This window comes from Myxine glutinosa, chromosome 4, assembly GCF_964187855.1.
Source record: "Myxine glutinosa chromosome 4, kmMyxGlut1.1, whole genome shotgun sequence".
Classification (NCBI taxonomy): domain Eukaryota; kingdom Metazoa; phylum Chordata; class Myxini; order Myxiniformes; family Myxinidae; genus Myxine; species Myxine glutinosa.
The window spans coordinates 207430689-207456181 of NC_136264.1; the positions used below are offsets into that span (position 1 = coordinate 207430689).

At 44.2% G+C, this 25493-nt stretch overlaps 1 protein-coding gene across 1 annotated transcript in view; it reads left to right on the forward strand.

Annotated features, from left to right (window-relative positions):
- Nucleotides 1-25493, forward strand: part of LOC137425669 (G protein-coupled receptor kinase 3) — a 93013-nt gene that overhangs the window by 24139 nt on the left and 43381 nt on the right. Inside the window, exons 6-9 of the mRNA XM_068114315.2 lie at nt 1039-1100; nt 6762-6813; nt 15461-15552; nt 20957-21056. Of these exons, the coding sequence (XP_067970416.1) occupies nt 1039-1100; nt 6762-6813; nt 15461-15552; nt 20957-21056 (306 nt within the window). The remainder of the gene's footprint in view (nt 1-1038; nt 1101-6761; nt 6814-15460; nt 15553-20956; nt 21057-25493) is intronic.

The following is a 25493-nucleotide window of genomic DNA, read 5'->3' on the forward strand; positions in this document are numbered from 1 at the left end:
TGGCAGACACGTGTAACATGAGGTCGGGCATTGTCATGTTGAAAAAGTCCACCGTTGGCGTTGATGAACGGAACGACGTGACGTTGCAAGATCTTGTCTCTATGGCGGACCCCAGTCAGTGCACCTGCTACATGCACAAGAGCCGTCCGGCCACCATGATGGATACCTGCCCACACCATGACACTTCCACCACCAAATCGATCGACTTGCTGCACACGATTTGGGGCATAACGTTTGTTCCAACGTCTGTTGACACGTGCACGTCCATCAGCGCGTCTCAGTAGAAAGCGGGACTCATCTGTGAACAGAACGTCCCTCCATCTTGCACGTGCCCATCTCACTCTCTGTCTGCACCACTGCAGACGTTCAGCCAGGTGACATGGTGTCAAGACATTACGTTGCACTGGTCTTCTGGAAAAAAAGTCCTGCCTCCCTCAGTCGGTTACGCACTGTCTGGTCGGAGATTCTGCATGGACCAGGGATTTGGGTAGTCGTGGATGTTGCTGTTGTGGTTCGTTCACGTAGGTGTTGCAACCGGATATAGCGATCTTGGGCGGCGGTAGTTACTGACCTCGGTCTGTCACGAACACTTCCAGTGTTGTTGTACCGTGTCCATAGGGTGGACCACCGTTGCTGTGGCCTTTTATACCCCACCAACAGAGATATCGGCAAGGGTAGATGCATAGGTATTCAAATTGCGTTATATTCCGTTTATCTTTTCTGACAATTCTTATTTTCACCTATGTCAAGTTTCTTTTTTTGAAGAGTATATTATTTTTCATCGCACCATTTTAGATTTATGGATCTGTTTCTACATCTACTTTTCAGATGGAGATAACTTTTGCTTTTCAAAAAAGATCATTTGGTTTATAATATTTTGACCGTTCAGTCCAGAAATCTCACCAATAGATTCTGTATAGGTTTGTGATACTTCCCTTCCGGTGTGTATTTGGATTTGGACTCTCTTCCTCACCAATCATGTCTGCTGTTTAATCGTCTCGTCTTATCATTTCCCCAACACCTTCCTTTTCCTTTCAGCCGTACATAGAAGAGATATGTAAGAGTCTGGAAAGCAGAGTTTTCAGGAAATTTGTGGAAAGGTAAAAACAATTTTGTTCCTTGTCATTATGGCCCCCTCCCCCTGACCCCGTTTGCAATGGATCTACGGCAATCCTTTTTTATTCTTTGCATGTGAAGCAAATAATCATATTCTAGTTTGCATCTCATAAATATTTCTGTGCTTGTGTGTTTAAATCGATGCAGGTTGTTCGGATTCATCCAGTCAGATTAAATCAGTAAAAGTTTGTATTTGTAAAATTGGGAGAGCTGATGTTTCGGTGAGAATCCACTCGCCTTGTTCATGGCAGATGTTGAAGTTAAGAAGAAGCTTGAAAATCCATAAAAAAAACTGATTTAAAAAAAAATCATGAAACCATTTTCATGGTTTGGTCAGTCTGCGTTCAGCTCGCTCAGCTCGGGGTCTTATTTCCACCATTTTGTCCGCTCGGCTCAAAATTGCCTTGCCTCACAACAGGTCGGTTTCTGTACAATAAAGCTTCATACCTACGAATTGCAGTATTCCTGTTTACATCGCAATGCTTATAAACACCAGTGTTTGTGCCTCTATTTAATATATCTAACTTGCGATCGCCTCGAGAATCTCTTTACCTGAACCAAGTTTCAAAATTTTAACTGCGGAAGTGACCTCAGCAGCCGTTCTGACTCTTAAAAAAGTGTTAATTTGTCCAATTCGTACATTGTTAGAGACTCCGGGCATCTCAACAGTTGCGTTGGAGTGCTTGCTTGAGTGCTTAAGCCACTTTGTGAGTGCTCTACAAGCAGCTTGGTAATGGAACACCCCGCTGTTGACCATTACCTTTCCTTTCATTTGCTTTATCTATCTTCCGACTTTGGTGATTATGCATGACTTTAATGCTCAACCGTGAGTACTATCCTTACATCCGTGAAGTTAGGGCCCATTTCACTTTACCCCTTTCCCAATTCAAACTGTTGATTGTACCATTACAAGAAGGGGGTGTTAAAAAAACCTCAATACTGTACTGTACTGCAGTATTATTCACAAAATAATAATTGTATATGCCCCTGGGGTGGAAGTCTGGAGGTGGGGTGGGAGTCTGAAGGTGGGGTGGGAGGAGGTTGGGAAGGTGTGTGGTGGGAGTCCAGAGGGAGGGGGAGGGGTGAGGTGGGAGTTCTTTTGCACCCCTTGTTGAGTTTGCCAAACCCTCATATTCTATGGTGCTTCCCTCCATTCTCCTCAACTTATGCTGCCTTCCCTTCTCCACTCACACTGCCTTCCCTTCCCCTTCTCTCATGCTGCCTTCCCTTCTCTGCTCATGCTGCCTTCCCTTCTCCGTTCATGCTGCCTTCCCTTCACCTTCTCTCATGCTGCCTTCCCTTCTCCGCTCATGCTGCCTCCCCTTCTCCCCTCACGCTGCCTTCCCTTCTCCCCTCACGCTGCCTTCCCTTCTCCCCTCACGCTGCCTTCCCTTCTCCCCCTCATGCTGCCTTCCCTTCTCTCCTCACACTGCCTTCCCTTCCCCTTCTCTCATGCTGCCTTCCAGTCTCCGCTCATCCTGCCTTCCCTTCTCTGCTCATGCTGCCTTCCTTTTCAATTTTCTCATGCTGCCTTCCCTTCTCTTCCACTCATGTTGTCTTCCCTTCTCCACTCATGCTGCCTTCCTTTCCCCTTCTCTCACGCTGCCTTCCCTTCTCCGCTCATGCTGCCTTGCTTTCTCCACTCACGCTGCCTTCCCTTCTCCTCTGCTTATGCTGCCTTCCATTCTACTCACACTACCTTCTCCTCCCCTCATGTTGCTGTCCCTTTCCCCTCTCCTCACGCTGCATTCGCTTTTCCTCCCCTCACGCTGCCTTTGTTTCCCTTCTCCTCACGCTGCTATCCACTCCACTCTCGCTGCCTCCCCTATCCTCACGCTGCCTTTGCTTCCGCTCTCCTCACGCTGCCTTCATTTCCCCTCCCATCATGATGCCTTTGCTTTCCCTCCCCCCATGCTGCCTTCCCCTCCCATCACGTTGTGCTCCCCTCCACTCATGCTGCCTTCCCCTTTCCTCCCCTATCCTCACGCTGCCTTCTCTCCACCTCTCCTCATGCTGCCTTTGCTTCCCCTCCCCTCATGCTGCCTTCCAGTCTCCGTTCATCCTGCCTTTCCTTCTCTGCTCATGCTGCCTTCATTTCCCCTCCCCTCATGCTGCCTTCCCCTCCCCTCACGTTGTGTGTCCCCTCCACTCGCGCTGCCTTCCCCTTCCCTCCCCTATCCTCATGCTGCCTTCTCTCCACCTCTCCTCACGCTGCCTTTGCTTCCCCTCCCCTCATGCTGCCTTCACTTCTCCTCCTCTCTCCCTTCCTCCCCCGCCCCTCTCCCTTCCTCCCCTCCCCTCTCCCTTCCTCCCCCTCCCCTCTCCCTTCCTCCCCTCCCACCCCCCCTCCTCTCTCTTACCCTAACACCTCTCAGTCTCCCTCACCTCCCTATCCTTCCACCTGCCCTCCTTACTCCCTGTCCTCCTCCCTCCCACTTACCTGCCCTTTACCTACCCCTTCCCTCCTCCTTCCCTTCCCCTTTCCTCCCCCTTCTCTGCCCTACCTCCTCCCCTCCTTTTGCCCCTCACTCCTCCCTCTTAATATTCCCCTCAAGAAAAGACCCTGCGTTCCACAGCAATGTCGGGTACCTTTGGTGGTTACAAATAAATCATCAATTCACTATAACAAAGGAGAGAGAATGAACAGGACAGGATTTATTTAACATTAATACGTAGAAAATAGGAAATAAATGATGTGCAATAAAATAAACCTTCACAAGATTCCGATTCAGTTGGAGTGAAGGATACACTGATTGATTAATAGGAATGCAGAAAGTGGGAACCACTGAAGGGAAAACAGATGGGTGGATGTTTGGGGATGCGTGCAGGTGAAAATGAAGGAAGAGGGAAGAGGGAACCTCTGAGGAGGGAAGCGTCCGCAGGTACAACAGTGGCCGAGATATGGTTATTACCGTACATAAGCACCAAGAGTTTAATGGAGTGGTGATTGGGTAAACTGATTGTGGTTTACACTTAATGTATGATGACTCTTAATGTGCTTATCTTACTCATAATGCAACATAAGGCATGTGTAAATAATGTAACATGCATTAGTCATACGATGTGGGTTGTTTAATGGCAATGGATTGGTTTATGGCACATTTTATGAGGTGGCGGGTTAGGGTTCAGGTTGTGCTTTGACTTTCAACGGAACAGTGGCGTCCATTAGTGAAACAACATTCGCTCTCCCATTCCCCCCGCATTCCATTCTGTTTGAGGGTCACTTTTGGGTAACACATACGCGTAGACAGCATTTTAACATCCATACCCACCTGTAAACTGTCACACTGGTGTTTCACAGACAGGTGAATGATCATTGTGGGTGCCGTCCCTCGGACGGACGTTAACCGGGTGTCCGGACTTCCAGCATTGGGTGGTGGACGTTATAGAGCCCACGTTGTCGTTCAAGAAGAGTAGGCGAGCTATCACTGGCACCATGAACAAATCACAAATTCCTGCCCTAACCTACAGAGGGTACTGCATCAGCGGCTCAGCCACGCCCTCAGCCAATGATGCATTTCCGCAGCCACGCCCTCAGCCAATGATGCAATTCCGCAGCCACGCCCTCAGCCAATGATGCAATCCCGCAGCCACGCCCTCAGCCAATGATGCAATCCCGCAGCCACGCCCTCAGCCAATGATGCAATCTCGCAACCACGCCCTCAGCCAATGATGCAATTCCGGTCCGCAGCCATGCCCTCAGCCAATGATGCAATTCCGCAGCCACGCCCTCAGCCAATGATGCAATTCCGCAGCCACGCCCTGAGCCAATGATGCAGTTCCGCAGCCCCGCCCTCAGCCAATGATGCAATTCCGCAGCCACGCCCGCAGCCAATGATGCAATTCCACAGCCACGCCTTCAGCCAATGATGCAATCCCGCAGCCACGCCCTCAGCCAATGATGCAATACCGCAGTCACGCCCTCAGCCAATGATGCAATTCCGGTCCGCAGCCATGCCCTCAGCCAATCGTGCAATTCCGCAGCCACGCCCTCAGCCAATGATGCAATTCCGCAGCCACGCCCTGAGCCAATGATGCAATTCCGCAGCCCCGCCCTCAGCCAATGATGCAATTCCGCAGCCACGCCCGCAGCCAATGATGCAATTCCGCAGCCACGCCTTCAGCCAATGATGCAATCCGGCAGCCACGCCCTCAGCCAATGATGCAATACCGCAGTCACGCCCTCAGCCAATGATGCAATTCCGGTCCGCAGCCATGCCCTCAGCCAATGGTGCAATTCCGCAGCCACGCCCTCAGCCAATGATGCAATTCCGCAGCCACGCCTTCAGCCAATGATGCAATCCGGCAGCCACGCCCTCAGCCAATGATGCAATACCGCAGTCACGCCCTCAGCCAATGATGCAATTCCGGTCCGCAGCCATGCCCTCAGCCAATGGTGCAATTCCGCAGCCACGCCCTCAGCCAATGATGCAATTCCGCAGCCACGCCCACAGCCAATGATGCAATCCCGCAGCCACGCCCTCAGCCAATGATGCAATACCGCAGTCACGCCCTCAGCCAATGATGCAATTCCGGTCCGCAGCCATGCCCTCAGCCAATCGTGCAATTCCGCAGCCACGCCCTCAGCCAATGATGCAATTCCGCAGCCACGCCCTGAGCCAATGATGCAATTCCGCAGCCCCGCCCTCAGCCAATGATGCAATTCCGCAGCCACGCCCGCAGCCAATGATGCAATACCGCAGTCACGCCCTCAGCCAATGATGCAATTCCGGTCCGCAGCCATGCCCTCAGCCAATGGTGCAATTCCGCAGCCACGCCCTCAGCCAATGATGCAATTCCGCAGCCACGCCCTGAGCCAATGATGCAATTCCGCAGCCCCGCCCTCAGCCAATGATGCAATTCCGCAGCCACGCCCACAGCCAATGATGCAATTCCGCAGCCACGCCCTCAGCCAATGATGCAATCCCGCAGCCACGCCCTCAGCCAATGATGCAATACCGCAGTCACGCCCTCAGCCAATGATGCAATTCCGGTCCGCAGCCATGCCCTCAGCCAATGATGCAATTCCGCAGCCACGCCCTCAGCCAATGATGCAATTCCGCAGCCACGCCCTGAGCCAATGATGCAATTCCGCAGCCCCGCCCTCAGCCAATGATGCAATTCCGCAGCCACGCCCGCAGCCAATGATGCAATTCCGCAGCCACGCCCTCAGCCAATGATGCAATTCCGCAGCCACGCCCTCAGCCAATGATGCAATTCCACAGCCACGCCCGCAGCCAATGATGCAATCCCGCAGCCACGCCCTCAGCCAATGATGCAATCCCACAGCCACGCCCTCAGCCAATGATGCAATCCCGCAGCCTCATGCTTACATACGAATGAAGAGGAAGATTATGTTCACATCATCCTTAATCTTACTATATTTACAAATGTACTTAAATCTGCAATATTCACAACAAACAACATGCTATAATACATGTAAGCAATAATTCAAGGTTCAAGCCTACCTGGTGATAGATTCAAATGAAGCTTGAAAAGGATATTGTAGCGAATCCACACGGTTGGTGCTTTTTACAAGTACATTTGGAAGTGAAAATGTTCAGTAAACCTAATATGTACTTAAACCCTGGTATTTCTCCTTTTCTTACCTACACATGTGTATTTTTCTTCCGTGTGCTCCACAGCGAGAAATTCACACGTTTTTGCCAGTGGAAGAATGTGGAACTCAACATCCATGTTGGTTTGATTTCCTCACGGATCACACGTTGTCACACATCCTATACACTCATCTACTTTCATCCTCATTGGCAGAAAGCAGAGGAATAAACGGGCAGCAAGGTCCTTAGTAGAACCCTTGGGTGGTGAAATGATACAAACACCAAATAGTAATCATTTGGTGAAAGATGATTTGCAACTAATATTTCCGTACTTGGGGGCTCCTTCGTCTGGTTATCGTGTTTTTGCACCTAAGTCATATTTTGTTACTTGCGAAAATCGAAGATTTTTCAAGTATACTGGTCTGTTGCGTTTGTTATTCTGTCTGTTTGTTTGTCACCGGCCGACAGGTCACAATTCTAAACCAATCGTCATGAAACCTCACCAAGTTGTAGAGGTCGTCACAACTGAGAAGCCTATTGATTTTGAGGCCAAAGGTAATCTGGAAGTCAAAATTCTAAAATCGCCATTTTTCATCCAATTGACTTTTTTTTTTTTTTTTGTATACAAGATCGAGACTCGTGTAAGAGCTAACATTAATCACAAAAAAAAAAAACGGACACACAAAACATACAATAAAGGGAGCGGGAGACAAGATGGGGAGAGAGAGGGAAGCACACAAGTACAACAGTAGAGAACAGGGACATCGGGAGATCTGTGGGAGGGAGAGGGCTTGGGGGCAGGGGAAGGGGGTGGGGGGTGGGAGAGGTAAAAACAAATGGACACTGCTAGGACTCAAGGAAATAAGTCGGTATTTCAAAAAAGTGGATCTGGGGTGAATTAGCGGGGGTAGAAAAGATCAAGGTTTTGGATGGGGGAAGATAAGAGATGGTGGTGAACATCTGTTTTAAAGACCTGGAGGGAGGAGTGGGATTGAAGACAGTGAGGGAGTTTGTTCCAGAGGCGGGAGAAAAGAGGAATGAAGGAGTGAAGGTGAATAGAGAGTGTTGATTTTGGCAGTTTCACCAGAAGAGGGTTGCAGGCAGTTCTTGTGTGACCTGTAGGAATATTTGTGGGACAGAGCACAGATAGAGCTGGGGGAGCTAGGCCGGAGAGGAGTCAGTAGAAGACAGAAAGACCACCAACCTGTCTGCGGTGAGTGAGTGAAAGGCCCTCACAATCGGCTTCATCGCGGGAGATTCCATTGATTCTGAAAGCTTTGGTTTCAACAGCGTGAAGATGAGCTAGGTGTGAGGCAGGAGCACCAGCCCAGAGGGGAGAGCAGTATTCCATTGAGCTACGGATGAAAGCCTTGTATGTGGTGAGAAGCTCTGGTGTCCCAAGGAAGGACTTCGCACGACGGAGGATGCCCATTCGGCGACTAGCTTTGGAGGCCAGCTTGGAAATGTGGTTTTCCCAGGAAAGATCATGGCAGATATTGAGACCCAAAAGCTTGAGTGACAGAACTTCTTGGAGAGGATTGTTGAGAACGTAGATGGAAGGGTTGCCCAGTCGGTGTTTTCGGAGAGACATAGTAAGAGTGTGAGATTTGTCAGGATTGAAAGACATGTTCCACTTGTTTGACCAGTCTGTGATTTTGTCTAGGTCTGCAGAGAGTGAAAGAGGCTGCAGACTGCCGATCTGAGGGATGAGGAATGGAGCGGCAGAGAGTGGAGTCATCAGCAAAGAGATAGAGAGGATTTTCAAGAGAGTCAGAGAGATCATTGATGAAGACCAGAAAAAGCACAGGGCCCAGAACACTGCCTTGGGGAACTCCAGCCTGAACAGGAAGAGTAGATGAGAGAAACCCATTCAGGGCCACACGTTGACGACGACCAGAGAGGAAGTCCGCAAGCGATGCGTGGAGATTTCCATGGATACCATAGGAGGAGAGTTTGGTGAACAGAGCGGGGTGTCAGACCGTATCGAAGGCACGTGATATGTCAAGGGAGACAGCTCTGAATTCCTGTTTGGCATTGAGGACCTCCATCCATTGTTGAGACAGCAGAAGCAGCATGTTCAGAGTTGAGTGACCTGGTCTGAAACCAAATTGATGATCAGAGATCAAGCCATTGGAGAAGAGGAAGGATTTTATTTCTGAAGTAATGATGGATTCCCTGACTTTACTGACAATTGGGAGCAGGCTGATTGGTCTGTAGTTGCAAGGATCTGTCTTTGCACCTTTTTGTGTAAAGCGGTAATGTTGGTGGATGTCCAAGCAGATGGCAGATGACCTTGAGCAAAGGAGAGGGTGAAAAGAACAGAGAGAGGGTGAGATAGAGCGGAAGAGCAGGATTTTAGGACCCGTGAGCTGATGCCGTCTGGTCCAGTTGCAGAATCAGAGTCGAGGATTGACAGAAACTTCTCCACCTTGTCAGGAGAGAAGGACACAGAGTCCAGGAGCAGCTGGGTTTGACTGAGTAAGGTGGGTATAGAGAGGTGGTTTTGGGACACAAGATTTTGAGGCAAACACAGAGTTGAGGCATTCGGCTTTGTCACGTGCGGTGTCAACTGTGTAGCCATTTGAGGTAAGGGAGGGGATGGAGGGGGAACAAACACCAGAAACAGATTTGACCAGACATCACCAGGATTTGTAGGAAGGAGGCAGGTTTGAGTCTTTGTGTTTGAGTCTCTCAAGACTGAGTGGAGAGATATTGTTTCCTGGCTCTCCAGAGGGTAGACACACACTTGTTCCGAGCTTGGTGGAAGGAACTGAGATTTCCTTCCGTTGGATTTGCTTTCCAGGAGACGAAGGCGAGTTGTTTCAGGGAAACTGCCTCACCACAAGATTCAGTGTACCGTGGACGGGAGGAAGGGTATAATCTTGAAATCTTGACTTGAAAATTGAACAGCATTTGCATATTGAATCAATAAATTGGGAAACAAACTATTTTCGAGGTCACTAGGTCAAAGGTCAAACTTCCAAAATCAATTTTCATCTGAAAAATCGTCACTTTTTATCCTATTGCCCCGAGTTTTGATCAAAATCGTCAATTTCAATCTTGGTGAAATGGTCAATTTGACGGATCTATGGCAACCTTTTGGGGGGGGGGGGGGGGGGTGGAGTTTGCAAGTATCGTGCTCTGCGTGACATCTTCTTGTTTATTTGTCTATTTGTTTGTTTGTTTGTTTGTCTGAATGTCAATCACCGACAGGTCACAATTTCAAACCGATCTTCATGAAACTTCATCAAATAATAGAGTTGGTCATAAGGAAGAAGCCCATTGATTTTGAGGTCAAAAGGTCAACATAGGCCGAAGGTGTTTTTACAACAACTTTGTAAAATTTCTAAAATCCTCAATTTTCATTTGATTGACTTGAACTTTGAAGAGGATTTGCATATCAGGTTCAACCACCAATTGTTTTTGAAGTCTAAAGGTCAACATAGGCTGAATTTCTAAAATCGTAAATGATCATCCAATTGACTTGGAATTTGAAGAGGGCTTTCATATTTGATCTTTGAATTCAACCACCAATTATTTTTAAGGTCAAATTTGTTTTAGGGATTTTGCAAGTATCGTGCTATGCACATCTTTCTTTTTTTTATTACTTTTTTTTATTGCAGTCACTACATAAGCATATCGTGTTTAAAACGATGAAATACCTCCAATTATGTTCCTCATTTATCAGCCTTTGTCCTTCCCTTTGTCCTTTCCGATTTGTTCCCCCATCCCCTTTGCGACTCGGGAATATTTGCCTTTGTTCCCACCCTGTGTTCCTCCCTTTGAACTGGAAATTTCTCTCTGGATTTATGAATGATTTGGGTTGTGGCTTCTTGTGTTTGATTCATCTTTCCATGCAAGGGGTTAATCCACTCATGCTAATGATATGCAAGGGCTGGTAAATGCATTTACCTTTGCTAACCTTTTCCAGAAGCCTGATATTGGCTTAATGGTTAAGGTGGTTGGCTTAAGATCTTAGGGTCTTGAATTCTTGCCCTGTCGTGTCATTAACTAACACCAGGTGGGTTGACTCAGCCTGTCATCCTTCCAAGATCAACAAAATGAGTAATAGTTTACTGGAAACAGTGGGCACTGCATCAGTGGCACAGCCGCACTCCCAGCAACGATGCAATCAGCAGACACAGGCTCCATACAAAATAATAATACAAAACCTTCTCCAAAACGTTTCTCCCTCTAAACTCCTCTGCTCATGTCCTTCCTCCTCCCTCAATTCGATTTGTCCTCCTCATTTCCCCTTTCCCCATCAGCCCCCCCCCCCCCCCCCCATGTTAGACATCACCTAACCTCTGCCATCTGCTTCCTAATTTTGCACTTTAACTCCCTCCTCTTGTTTCTCTGTCCTCTCTGACAGCGAAGGACACAAACAACAAATTTAACAACAAATTTTACTTGCAGTGCATGTAACCCAGTGCCACCTGCCGCATGGTCGGGTAGTCGGTGGCTTGCCAGTGCGGAAGTGACTGTGACACCCTGTGGGATTAAAAACAATACATGTTAAAGGGCGGATGACTCCCTTCGGGAGCCAATGGCCATCCAGTAAGGAGATGATGTCTCCCAAAAAACACACATGCGGTTGGACCAGTTTTTAGGTTTTAGGTTGTAGACAGCAACCGTTCAGGATGGTACTACCGTTCTGACTTATGAGAGTGATGCCAGGAACCATCTTGGTCTCTCCGTGTCAGGGTTGCTGGTCTTACTTTCTGTCTCACTCAAACTATATCTACCGGGCCTAGCTTCAATATCTCTTTCTTGCAAACAAACATCATGCACTTTTCTTACTCATTTTCACTCCTCACCTTTACATTCTCTCTCTTTTATTTATCTTTACGCAGTTATTTTATTTAAGGCTTGGCCTTGAGGAGGACTATATAGTCAGCGAATGAAGCCTTCATCATAAATAAAATAAAATAAATAATCTCAAATACTGCGTCTTCGTTTGCATCGCTATGTAGATGGTTTTTTTAATCAAACAGTTTATTTTGCTAAAAAGTCACAGCTATTAAGGTATGTAAGACGTAATTTCGAGCTGAGGGCTGACTTAAGAAGAAGAAGAAGAAGAAGTAACACATAAGGGTCACCACATCAAAATTACCAAACGCATTATACCGACATGGCATATGTCTCGTTGAAATTTCATGGCCGGCCAGTTCTGGTGGTACCCATGTTACCTTTCACATGTGTGTGCGTGTACGCATTGCTTCACGTACAGAGTGTTCAATGAGTGCGCGTATGAGTGCGTGCACTCTCTTCAACTTTGACTTGATAGTTCCATAAAACTATGCCACGACTGCTACGCGATCGCATGTAGATACGGTACGGGTTCTTCATGGAGTCCAAGTTGTAAAACATCATGACCCGCTCTCGTTGCTGGATGGGTTTGCGGAGTTTGTGAAATACATTGCAAAATTACCCACAACTGTTCATAAAACCCCGTAAATCTTCTTCTTTACCTCCATCTAAGGTGGATGGAGGTTATGCTTTAAACACTGTCTGTCTGTCTATCTATCTGTTTGTTTGCTTTTTAACAGGATTTTTCAAAAAGTTATGGACGAAATCGGACGAAACTTAGTGGACAGGTTGTGTATGTGACATGGACAAATAAATTTCATTTTGGTGAAGATCCGAATCTGGATCCGGATACTGGAATTATTTATTTTTAAAGTGATTCTTCACCATTGAGAGATAGGGCCAAAAACTATATACAGCGGGATATCTCAAAAAGTTATGGATGATTTATGACTAAACCTGGTGGATGAGTTGGGTAAATGACAAGAACAAGCCGACTAGATTTTGGTTCATGTCGGATCCAGATCTGGCCTATCGGTGGGATACAAAACGTAAACTGTTCAGCCTGGTGGAGGTATGCGCTCTACCGAATGCCGTTCTAGTTTTCTTAGGTGAAGATGTGCGGATTCGTGCACATTGGCCCTTTTAGATAGTTAGTTATGGCATTTGTTGTACATATTGGCCCTTTTAGATAGTTAGTTATCGCATTTGTTGTACATATTGGCCCTTTTAGATGGTTAGTTATGGCATTTGTTGTACTTATTGGCCCTTTTAGATAGTTAGTTATGGCATTTGTTGTACATATTGGCCCTTTTAGATAGCTAGTTATGGCATTTGTTGCACATATTGGCCCTTTTAGAGAGTTAGTTATGGCATTTGTTGTACTTATTGGCCCTTTTAGATAGCTAGTTATGGCATTTGTTGCACATATTGGCCCTTTTAGATGGTTAGTTATGGCATTTGTTGTACTTATTGGCCCTTTTAGATAGTTAGTTATGGCATTTGTTGCACATATTGGCCCTTTTAGATGGCTAGTTATGGCATTTGTTGCACATATTGGCCCTTTTAGATGGTTAGTTATGGCATTTGTTGTACTTATTGGCCCTTTTAGATAGTTAGTTATCGCATTTGTTGTACATATTGGCCCTTTTAGATGGTTAGTTATGGCATTTGTTGTACTTATTGGCCCTTTTAGATAGTTAGTTATGGCATTTGTTGTACATATTGGCCCTTTTAGATAGCTGGTTATGGCATTTGTTGCACATATTGGCCCTTTTAGAGAGTTAGTTATGGCATTTGTTGTACATATTGGCCCTTTTAGATGGTTAGTTATCGCATTTGTTGTACATATTGGCCCTTTTAGATGGTTAGTTATGGCATTTGTTGTACTTATTGGCCCTTTTAGATAGTTAGTTATGGCATTTGTTGCACATATTGGCCCTTTTAGATGGCTAGTTATGGCATTTGTTGTACTTATTGGCCCTTTTAGATAGTTAGTTATGGCATTTGTTGTACATATTGGCCCTTTTAGATGGTTAGTTATGGCATTTGTTGTACTTATTGGCCCTTTTAGATAGTTAGTTATGGCATTTGTTGTACTTATTGGCCCTTTTAGATGGCTAGTTATGGCATTTGTTGCACATATTGGCCCTTTTAGATGGTTAGTTATGGCATTTGTTGTACTTATTGGCCCTTTTAGATAGTTAGTTATCGCATTTGTTGTACATATTGGCCCTTTTAGATGGTTAGTTATGGCATTTGTTGTACTTATTGGCCCTTTTAGATAGTTAGTTATGGCATTTGTTGTACATATTGGCCCTTTTAGATAGCTAGTTATGGCATTTGTTGCACATATTGGCCCTTTTAGAGAGTTAGTTATGGCATTTGTTGTACATATTGGCCCTTTTAGATGGTTAGTTATCGCATTTGTTGTACATATTGGCCCTTTTAGATGGTTAGTTATGGCATTTGTTGTACTTATTGGCCCTTTTAGATAGTTAGTTATGGCATTTGTTGTACATATTGGCCCTTTTAGATGGCTAGTTATTATAGCATTTGTTGTACATATTGGCCCTTTTAGATAGTTAGTTATGGCCTTTGTTGTACATATTGGCCCTTTTAGATGGTTAGTTTTGGCATTTGTTGTACTTATTGGCCCTTTTAGATAGTTATGGCATTTGTTGTACTTATTGGCCCTTTTAGATAGTTAGTTATGGCATTTGTTGTACATATTGGCCCTTTTATATAGTTAGTTATGGCATTTGTTGTACTTATTGGCCCTTTTAGATAGTTAGTTATGGCATTTGTTGTACATATTGGCCCTTTTAGATAGTTAGTTATGGCATTTGTTGTACATATTGGCCCTTTTAGATAGTTAGTTATGGCATTTGTTGTACTTATTGGCCCTTTTAGATAGTTAAGGCATTTGTTGGACTTATTGGCCCTTTTAGATAGTTAGTTATGGCATTTGTTGTACATATTGGCCCTTTTAGATAATTATGGCATTTGTTGTACTTATTGGCTCTTTTAGATAGTTCGTTATGGCATTTGTTGTACATTTTGGCCCTTTTAGAAAGTTAGTTATGGCATTTGTTGTACATATTGGCCCTTTTAGATAGTTAGTTATGGCATTTGTTGTACTTATTGGTCTCTTTTAGATAGTTAGTTATTGCATTGTTACATATTGGCCCTTTTAGATAGTTAGTTATGGCATTTGTTGTACATATTGGCCCTTTTAGATAGTTAAGGCATTTGTTGGACTTATTGGCCCTTTTAGATAGTTAGTTATGGCATTTGTTGTACATATTGGCCCTTTTAGATAATTATGGCATTTGTTGTACTTATTGGCTCTTTTAGATAGTTCGTTATGGCATTTGTTGTACATTTTGGCCCTTTTAGAAAGTTAGTTATGGCATTTGTTGTACATATTGGCCCTTTTAGATAGTTAGTTATGGCATTTGTTGTACTTATTGGTCTCTTTTAGATAGTTAGTTATTGCATTGTTACATATTGGCCCTTTTAGATAGTTAGTTATGACATTTGTTGTACATATTGGCCCTTTTAGATAGTTAGTTATTGCATTGTTACATATTGGCCCTTTTAGATAGTTAGTTATGACATTTGTTGTACATATTGGCCTTTGTAGATTCATAATTTTTGTTGCAAGCAGCTCAAATCCCCCACTCCTCTTCAAACATTCTTCTTCTCTTTTTCCCAAGAGAGGAAAGAAATGTTTTTTTTGTCTTTCTTTCTTTCTTTCTTTTTTTCAAACACTGGCTGCTTATCTTGCGTTCATACAGACAACCACTCACATGTGCATGCAGGCTAGTATTTAATTGAGTTTGCTTTGGAGTGGTTTGGTTGTGTAAATGTCTGAAACAATTCATATTCTTGCATACAGTGAACGTTTTATTAACTGTAGATCTTTTTATATTCCTCTCTGCCTCCTGCCGACCTCCGTTTTTTCCCCTTTTCCTCAGCTCACTATGAACGACTTCAGTGTTCATAGGATCATTGGGCGCGGTGGTTTTGGAGAGGTGTATGGCTGCCGTAAAGCTGACACAGGGAAGATGTAAGTTTGACAATTGTCATTACAACGTAGACTGTTGGGCAAAGCCGTCTAGAACAGTGTTTGTCTGTCTGTATGTATGTATGTACACTACCGGTCAAAAGTTTTAGAACACCTCAATTTTGGCAGTTTTTATTGAAATTTACGCAGTTTAATGTCCAGTGAATAACCTGAAATGGTACAAAGGTAAGCAGTAAACTGCTCGAGGTTAAAAAACGTTTAGGTTAGCAAAAACGGGAAAATAATGTAAATTGCACAGTTATATTGTAAAAAAGGCCTTCTTCAGGGAACAAGTAATGGGTTAACAACTTACAGCTGTTCTGCAGCAAAGTAAGTAAATTAAGCCTTGAAAGTTGATGCAAACAATTCCTACAGGTGTCCCAATCTCTGCTGATTACTTGATTACAAACCCCCTGTCTGTATAAAAGCAGTATTGGAACAGACTGTTATTACTTCCTCTGAAGCATTATTTGGACAATATTGCACTGCAGGAAGTAGTATATTGGAAACTGGAGGAAACTCTGACAGGAAGAGGTCTGGCAGACCCAAAGCCACAACAGAATCAGAAGACAAGTTTCTGAGAGCCAACAGCTTGCGTGATAGGCGGCTCACAGGACAACAGCTTCAAGCACAGCGTAACACTGGTCGAAGTAAGCAAGTCTCAGTTTCAACTGTGAAGAGAAGACTTCGAGCTGCAGGCTTGACAGGTCGAGTGGCAGGAAGAAAGCCATTGCTAAGATGGCAAAATAAGAAAAAGAGGCTTGCCTGGGCCATGAAGCACCGCCAGTGGACTACTGAAGACTGGAAGAAGGTCTTATGGACCACCTTTAGAGGCCATTTTTCCCCGCAAAGCGAGGGTTGGCCTTTTTCGGGCACCGTGGTTGTTGTTGTTTTTTGGTCCCCTTTTTGAAGCAAGGTTTTACGGCCGGATGCCCTTCCTGCCGCCAACCCTTTTTGTCGCGTTTTATGATAGACGGGTCAATATACTGCCTGACCCCAAAAAAATTGCAAATTTTTGTTTTATGCTTATTTCTAGTAGTTTATGAAGTGGAAGACAACATATTAAAAGTTGGACAATTTTGACGCATGGGAAAGTCCCTCAGTGATGTCAGAAAACAAGATGGCTGCCGGCAGATAAAACGTAAAAAAATTGACTGATAATCATCAGACCACTAACAATTTAAAGTTAATTTTGCACCAATATTTGTATTATGATCGTTGCTGGTAGTTTATGCAGTGCTAATCCTGAGACCATTCGCAATTTAAAGTAAATATTTGCACAAATATATGTTCTTTGATTGTTTCTGCCAGTCTATGACATGGAAAGCAACATATAAAAAATTGGACAATTTTGACACATGTGGAAGTACCATATGCCTTCTAGTCTTAGATTCCAGTTTCATCGTCCTCCTCCTCCTCCTCTATGTCTGGTTCAACACTCATATTGTCACAGTTGCTGTCCTGGCAATGTCCACATGCACTGGTGCACTCTAATCCATGCTTCCTACATGAACACCTTAGTGTTTTGCACCCCCCTGAACAGTTGCAGTGAATCATCTGAAGTAGTATGTCTGGAGCAGGGCTTTTGTCTGTCATCACTGGAACAAGTTTTCCTCCTTCTACCTTCCATCCCCACTCCGTTGGCTCCATTCCACAACAAAGGCCCATCCATTCCATTACCTGGTAATAGGTCCGCAGAGAATGAAACTTGCAGGCAGCGGATGTGGGTGGCAGTCTTTCAGGAGTGACAAATGCCTTAGCCCTTGCAACCTTTTTGCAGAGAATGTTGTATCTGATCGATGCCAATGAGTCGTTCTGATTTGCTTTAAACAATGCCACCATTGCTCTGCAGCCTGCAGTTTCAATAACATCCTGACTCTGCTGTGGTTTACAGAACACCTTTGAGCTGTCTATCAGTTCCTTTTCTTTCTTGATGATTCTTTGAAACCCTGACTTCTTTCCAATCCCAAAGACACGAGACGTTGCGTCACAGCCAGTTAATGCATGAAGGAACAATATATCTCTGCAGGCTGCATTTCCAAGTATCTGCTGAAGGACTTTGATATTGTAGACATTTTATTTTGCCTTGTCAGAACGGAAATAGAGTTCAATGCAGTTTGTCTCCACCATATAGAAGAGCAGGAGGAGAAGGAGATCTGTATCTTCTCCAATGAGGGTTGTAGATCTGGAAGCCGCATTTGCGACGGCCGCTTTTGCAATCTCAACATCAGCATCTCCCTCTGCTTGGATCACCTCACAGCCTTCCTTGTGCAACACCTCTATAATCAACAGTATCATTGCCTGCTTGTTTGACTCATTCGACAGAAAGTCCTCCTTTTTCCCAACAAATTTTGTTAACTCCGTAATGTTAACCTTGGTGGCATTCTTGTTTCTATTCCGACGTTGATGAGAACAGTCCTTTGTGCTTGGCCCAGCCTCATAACCATCAAACACAACAGTAGCTTTGCCATAGTGTCGTACTGTAAATGAGGCATATTCATCTGCAATGGAACTGTAGGTGAATCCCTCTGTCCACTTTAAGCGGTGAATAAGTGATCCCCCGTCAAGAACATAGTGATCTGTTCCTGGAACTGTCTGGTTGACAGCATTGTCAGATTTGGTTGTAGCATAATTCCTTATTGCCTCCGCCAACTGTGGTTTATCTGGCTGGCGCAGGATGTTTTTTGCCTCAAAAAGAGACATTGGGTATGGGCAGAGTTCATATTTCATCACTTCACCTATCTGGAGATCTCCCGTCTGTGACACCACTAAGAACCTCTGGAATAGTAACGCTGGATCTATTGTGCGGTCCTCAGCAACTTTGACTGCCCTGCTGAATGCAAGTGTCTTGGCTTTAGAACTCCTTTTGTGTGAATAGGAGTAAGCTGGGTGATCATCCATCTTCTTGACAATGTCACTACCTACTTTGAATAGGTCATGAACATTGACATCCTCATTTGCAGTAACCCCTGTGATGATATTGCGCAATGACTTGTCATCAGAAAATGGTGTGAAGCTGTCCAGTTTTTCGGCAACTTTGCCACGATCAGCTTCATCTCGACTCACCCTGGATGTTGTCAACTCCTTATGTTGTTCACTTGTTGAGTAGCTACTCGAGGTCAGTTCTTGCATAGCAAGGTTGTAGGAGGACGATATGGTTGAAGACAGAGTCCAAACTGCTCTCTGGTGCTCTGACATCCCACTTCCTCGAGTCAGCCCCCCTTGGCTTTTCAGTGAGCGCATTAATGTCTGTTCTATCACAAGATCAGAGCCTAGGCCAGCCCAGTATTGGTCACTGCGCCGGATTACATGATAACCAGATTGGAACTTCTGATGAACCTCAGGGTTGTCATCCTCTAACGCAAGCATCTTCTCGAGATAGAGTCGAGCTGACTTCAGGTAATTGGGATGGCCAGCAGCTGCAAATATCGGCAAGCAAGCTGATATGGCTTGGAGATGCATCTCCCAGGACCCCGTCCGATCAGCTGCCACAAGTGCCCTTGCAATTCCCAACATACGCTGGTAGTTGATCCAAAGTGCACTGGTTTTCGAGTCCTTTGCAAGTTTATTCCTTTCCTGATTCAATCTATTGTCAATGAAATGAATGCACTCTGATTGCAACACAGACTCTATAGTGTCACTTTCGACAGTCTCCAGGGAAATGTACAGTTGCTCCAGTTCTGCCACTTGTTCTTGAAACCCAGGGTCAACTTCCACAATCTTGCCAACAACCTGACGTGTAAGATGGTTTTGGTTTTGTGCATGGTTTCGTGCATGGTTTGGTTTTTGGTTTGGTTTCGTGCATGGTTTTGTGACATTTTTATCATGTCAAAAATTTTTGCTTTCCCATGGTCCATTTCTGTCCAACTTTTGATATGTTCCTAAGTAAGTCTTAAAATATAAGGAAATGCAATAAAACTAAAATTTGCAATTTTTTTGGGGTACGGCTGTTCTGGTTGTATTTTGACCCGTCTAGACAAGCAGGGAATTACCAGTGAACTGGTACTCAATTAGCCGACCTCGGAAGGATGACAGGCTGAGTCAACCCCCCTGGCGTTAATTCAGCGATCGACCGGGATTCGAACCCAGGATCCTAGGATCCTAAGCTGGCACCCTAGCCGCTAGCCCAACACCAGGGCATTACAACCGATGCATTACACCAGGGACCGATGAATCAAAATTTGAAATCTTTGTTTCATTACGCAGGGTTTTTGTACGCCGTCGAGTTGGCGAAAGGATGGTTCCTCAGTGTGCGACACCAACTGTCAAACATGGAGGAGGAAGCGTGATGGTCTGGGGCTCTTTTGCAGGATCCAGAGTCGGCGACTTGCACAGAGTGACTGGCACCCTGAACCAAAAGGGCTGCCACAGCATTTTGCAGCTCCATGCAATACCCTCTGGTATACGCCGAGTTGGTCAGGGGTTCATCCTACAGCAAGATAATGACCCTAAACACACCTCCAGGCTATGTCAAAACTACCTTCGAGGAAAAGAACAAGACGGTCGGCTTCAAATCATGGAGTGGCCAGCACAGTCTCCAGACTTAAACCCCATCGAGCTGGTTTGGGATGAACTGGACAGAAGGGTGAAAGCAAAGCAACCTACAAGTGCAACACATTTGTGGGAACTTCTGCAACAGTGTTGGGAAGAACTTCCTGAACAATATTTGATTTCCATTGTAGAAAGAATGCCACGAGTGTGTTCCGCGGTTATATCTGCAAAAGGTGGCTGCTTTGCTGAGTCTAAAATTTAAATTAAATTTTGTTAAACAAAATGATTCTATGATTTCTTTTTTATCTCCAATTGTTTATTTGTTCTATGCTTAATTTCAGAGTACATAGAGACAGTAAACTGAGTAAATTTCAATAAAAACTGGAAAAATTGAGGTGTTCTAAAAGTTTTGACCGGAAGTGTATGTCCCTCACAAATGTACACCAATCAGAGCTGAGGATTTGGTCACATGACTGGAGTGATGTGATTACGTGTGTGATGTCATTATGGCGTACGACGGCCGACTCCACGCACCGCCATTTTGATTTTTATGCCGCTCAGGGCAAACATATCGTCGAACCTGTCATATATCGCAACGATGGTTGTGGATGGACGATGGTTCTAAACGCCCCAATCAGGGAATGTAACATACCTGCAGACATGTTTCACCCTTATTACAGCTCCTCTGTGTCCTAAAAGTGCTGTAATAAGGAAATAGACATAGCTTTTGTGTGGCATAAGACGCTTGTTGGTCACACATCGTGCAGCACGTATTTGTCAATTATATAATTTATTTATTCCTTTATTTAATTTCAAATTAATTATTTTATTCTTATTTATATTGATGCAAGTATTTAAAAAATATATATATTCACACGTTTATCTTGCCTTCCATATTTCCTATTTCCATGCACAGGTATGCAATGAAGTGCTTGGATAAGAAGAGGATAAAGATGAAACAAGGGGAGACTTTGGCACTGAACGAGAGAATAATGTTATCGCACGTGAGCACTGGGGTGAGGAATACGAATGGCGTTCGAAACCCGAGCCTTTCACCCACGCTATTGAACTTTGACCCTTACCTTCTAGGGAAGTTAGCTAAAGAGCCTTTCTTGCTATGACATGTACAGGGAAATGCTTTGATGAGCACAACATCACAGAGCATGAAAGAAATGCAGAGATGTTTGAGTGCCAGTGGAAAGCACCTTAATTGGTACCAATTACCAAGGGGCATTCTTTTGGCACTTCGATACCAAATGTGGATTTACACGTGATTGGAATGTTTAATCCCCAGATTTATTTGTGTAATGTTCTGTGCACGAACAGTTGAGTGGTTAGGGTATAGGTCGCCATGTTTGTTGAGGACTAATTTGCTCGTCCAAGCCTTCGTTGCAGGTGTTGTGTGGTCACTGTGTTGTGCAGTGTGTGTTACGGTGCAGATATGGTTCAGTCGATTGCGGACAAAAATATTTAAATGCATCATGTGTCAAAATTTCCTTGTATAAAACATACCAGGTGTATTAACATTCGTTTTTTCTGTAGAAGGCAGAAAGGAAGTGTAAAATTCTAATTAATAATTAAGGCTCATTGAATAAATATTCAGGGGATTGAACTGATGCAATAACACTTTTATGGTGACGTGAGAGCACTGAAACTAGGGGTCTATGGAGCCCCTTGTTAAGGGATACTGATGTCTCATGAAATCGTATTTCAAAAGGTTTGAGAAATAACCCCTTGGTCAAGAGACAGGAAAAGTTTGTGCACTTCCTGTTACATAAAATTGGCAACGATGAGGACACTTTGGTTAACATTTTAAATGAAACAAAACTTGAGTTACCTGTTTCGTCGGAGGTTGGTGTGACTGAGGATAAATGCTCGTCATTCGTGATCAGCTTAATTTCATCTGATATGTAATCAATATCTGCATCTGATATGTAATCAATATCTGCATCTGATATGTAATCAATATCTGCATCTGATATGTAATCAATATCTGCATCTGATATGAAATCAATATCTGCATCTGATATGTACTCAATATCTGCATCTGATATGTAATCAATATCTGCATCTGATATGTAATCAATATCTGCATCTGATATGTAATCAATATCTGCAACTGATATGTAATCAATATCTGCATCTGATATGTAATCAATATCTGCATCTGATATGTAATCAATATCTGCATCTGATATGTAATCAATATCTGCATCTGATATGTAATCAATATCTGCATCTGATATGTAATCAATATCTGCATCTGATATGTAATCAATATCTGCATCTGATATGTAATCAATATCTGCATCTGATATGTAATCAATATCTGCATCTGATATTTAATCAATATCTGCATCTGATATGTAATCAATATCTGCATCTGATATTTAATCAATATCTGCATCTGATATGTAATCAATATCTGCATCTGATATGTAATCAATATCTGCATCTGATATGTAATCAATATCTGCATCTGATATGTAATCAATATCTGCATCTGATATGTAATCAATATCTGCATCTGATATGTAATCAATATCTGCATCTTATATGTAATCAATATCTGCATCTGATATGTAATCAATATCTGCATCTGATATGTAATCAATATCTGCATCTGATATGTAATCAATATCTGCATCTGATATGTAATCAATATCTGCATCTGATATGTAATCAATATCTGCATCTGATATGTAATCAATATCTGCAACTGATATGTAATCAATATCTGCATCTGATATGTAATCAATATCTGCATCTGATATGTAATCAATATCTGCATCTGATATGTAATCAATATCTGCATCTGATATTTAATCAATATCTGCATCTGATATGTAATCAATATCTGCAACTGATATGTAATCAATATCTGCATCTGATATGTAATCAATATCTGCATCTGATATGTAATCAATATCTGCATCTGATATGTAATCAATATCTGCATCTGATATGTAATCAATATCTGCATCTGATATGTAATCAATATCTGCATCTGATATGTAATCAATATCTGCATCTGATTATGTAATCAATATCTGCAACTGATATGTAATCAATATCTGCATCTGATATGTAATCAATATCTGCAACTGATATGTAATCAATATCTGCATCTGATATGTAATCAATATCTGCATCTGATATGTAATCAATATCTGTATTGAAGTCCTGCACATTTCATCCAGCATTGATCTTCTCAATCTCCCAGAAACTGCTCTTCTTCTTCATTCAAATGCCCTTGGCCTTTCTTCGATCTTCCCTAACCCTTTGTCTACTTGCCAGCAATGTGAACCCGGAAATGTTGAGTACCCCAAAGTTTTAAGTTAGAAATGTACAGTATGGGTCCCCAGCACTTAGAAACTGCCAGATGCTAACTTGCATATGTTGGGCAATTAGCAAAATTAGCATTAATAGCATTAACCCTGTCAAACATAGGCCTGGGACACTGAAATTTCTGTTTCGCTCTGTTGCTCCACTTTTATTCACAGGTATTAGAGGTAACAAAGGCAAGTACCATACCAAACTAGAATAATATGACTATGGGTAAATAATATCCTCAAAATTAAAACACAAGTATACCCAAAATTATCAGAGCTGAAAAATATGTGCACTAGTTACACAACATAAAACTTCCATCAAGAAAGAGCGTCTTGCACTTCTACTACTCTGCACTGTTATAAAGCATATCCTCATCCTAAAACTCATCTTCATCGTCTTCATCTTCTTCTCCTGACTCTACATTCTTGTCATATTGCTCTTCTTGCTGTGAGTGTGTGAGTGTGTTGCAACATGTACTACCAGTGCCTTTGCAGAAGCAGTAGCTGGTACAGGCCAGGCCTGCAGCTACGCAGCTGCACTTTGCTGTTAAACAGGGCTTTAACCCAGCTTTGCAGCTACAGCTGATCATTTCCAACACGGCAGGAGGAGCAACGGGGCTTGCATCCAGGATGGGCATGATGACTTCCTCTCCCTTCTCGCCTTCCTTCTTATTCCATCCAAACTCTGTTATGTCCACAGCTGGTGGGTCAGGGCAGTCTGCTGCTTTCCAAAGCAGCACCTGTAGATGGGCACGCTGTCCATGGAGGAGAGCGTTGCGCTCTGTAGGAGGCAGTGTCTTCAGTGCTGGGGGGGTTTTGCGCTTTCGGTAGATGTCATATCTGGCGACGTTCAGAGATGCCGACTCCCTCTCGTTGTACAGAGCCAGGAAGAAACCACTCACTGCCTCTGTAATCTGTAAATCAGTAGCTCCCTCCTCTCCGATGAAGTGAAGCAGGTCACCAGGTACTACTCTCATGGCCTTGAGTGCGGACACCTTCCCTTTCCCCGCGGGATAGGAGGTGGTGTCACATCCGGAGAGAGCATGCATAGCCAGGATGGAGCGACACTGCTCACCGAGATTCTCTACTGTCGAATTTATGTTGAGAATAGTGCCATCCCATCTCTCCATCTGCAGGTTACATATGATACCCACCTTTCAGCACCAATATACCATGAGTACGAAAACAGCAATGTGTCGTCGCTGAGAATGCGGACAGTTTCAGCTCCGCGACTGGCTGCATCCAACATGTATGAGATGAGGGAGACGTCAGCCTCGTCATGAGTGACAATACTGTCTGCTTTGCTGACCATCTTGATGTGATCTCCGATGCTGTGTGTGCACAGGAGCTCACCCAGTCTCCGTTTGTTTGTCTTGTTCTTCATCACTTTGTCGCGGCTAGGTAGAGGGGTTGTCAGTGAGAGTCGGTACTCTGTTGAGCTCTCCCCAGCTCTTCTCTGCCTCTCGTGGTCTTTGGCAGAGACTTGCTCATACCGGTCAAAGATGACAAATGTTTCGGTGATGTAGCGATTAAGCCGGCGCCCCATGCTGGCTGCGAGGTCAGCCACAGTGCCTGACGATGGCCACACCACGTGGTAGATGAGCTGCGATGCATCAACGAGTACAACATGTGGTGGGTGGGGATTGGGGGCAAGGATTCCAAGACGCTGGACGATCACAGACTTGTTACCCTTCCTGAGGCATCCATACTCATCGATGATCGATGCAGGGACCGGGCCGAGCTCGTAGTCAAAGAGGGCAGAGAGGTCCATTCTTCTCTTGCCCCCCACCACCAGCAGCCGAGCAAACAACGCCTCAAGGTCACATATGATCTTCGCATTGACCTTCACTCTTTTTTTGGTGAATGTCATTGTCACCACCTTATTTGAGATGGGCGCATGAAATCTCTCAGGAAGTGATGAAGAGAACAGTGTGCTCATGTCCTGTCCGATCTTCAATGCATCTTGCACATTCACCTTTTCATCTGCCACCTGGCCATTTATGATATGGTGGAGGGTCTATGGTGAGTGGATGGGAGTTTTCCTGTAGCACTCTCAGGATTTTAGCCCGGTCCTCCGCGTCCAATTCCCGCCGTCCTTTACCCTCTTCTTTGTGTCTGTTG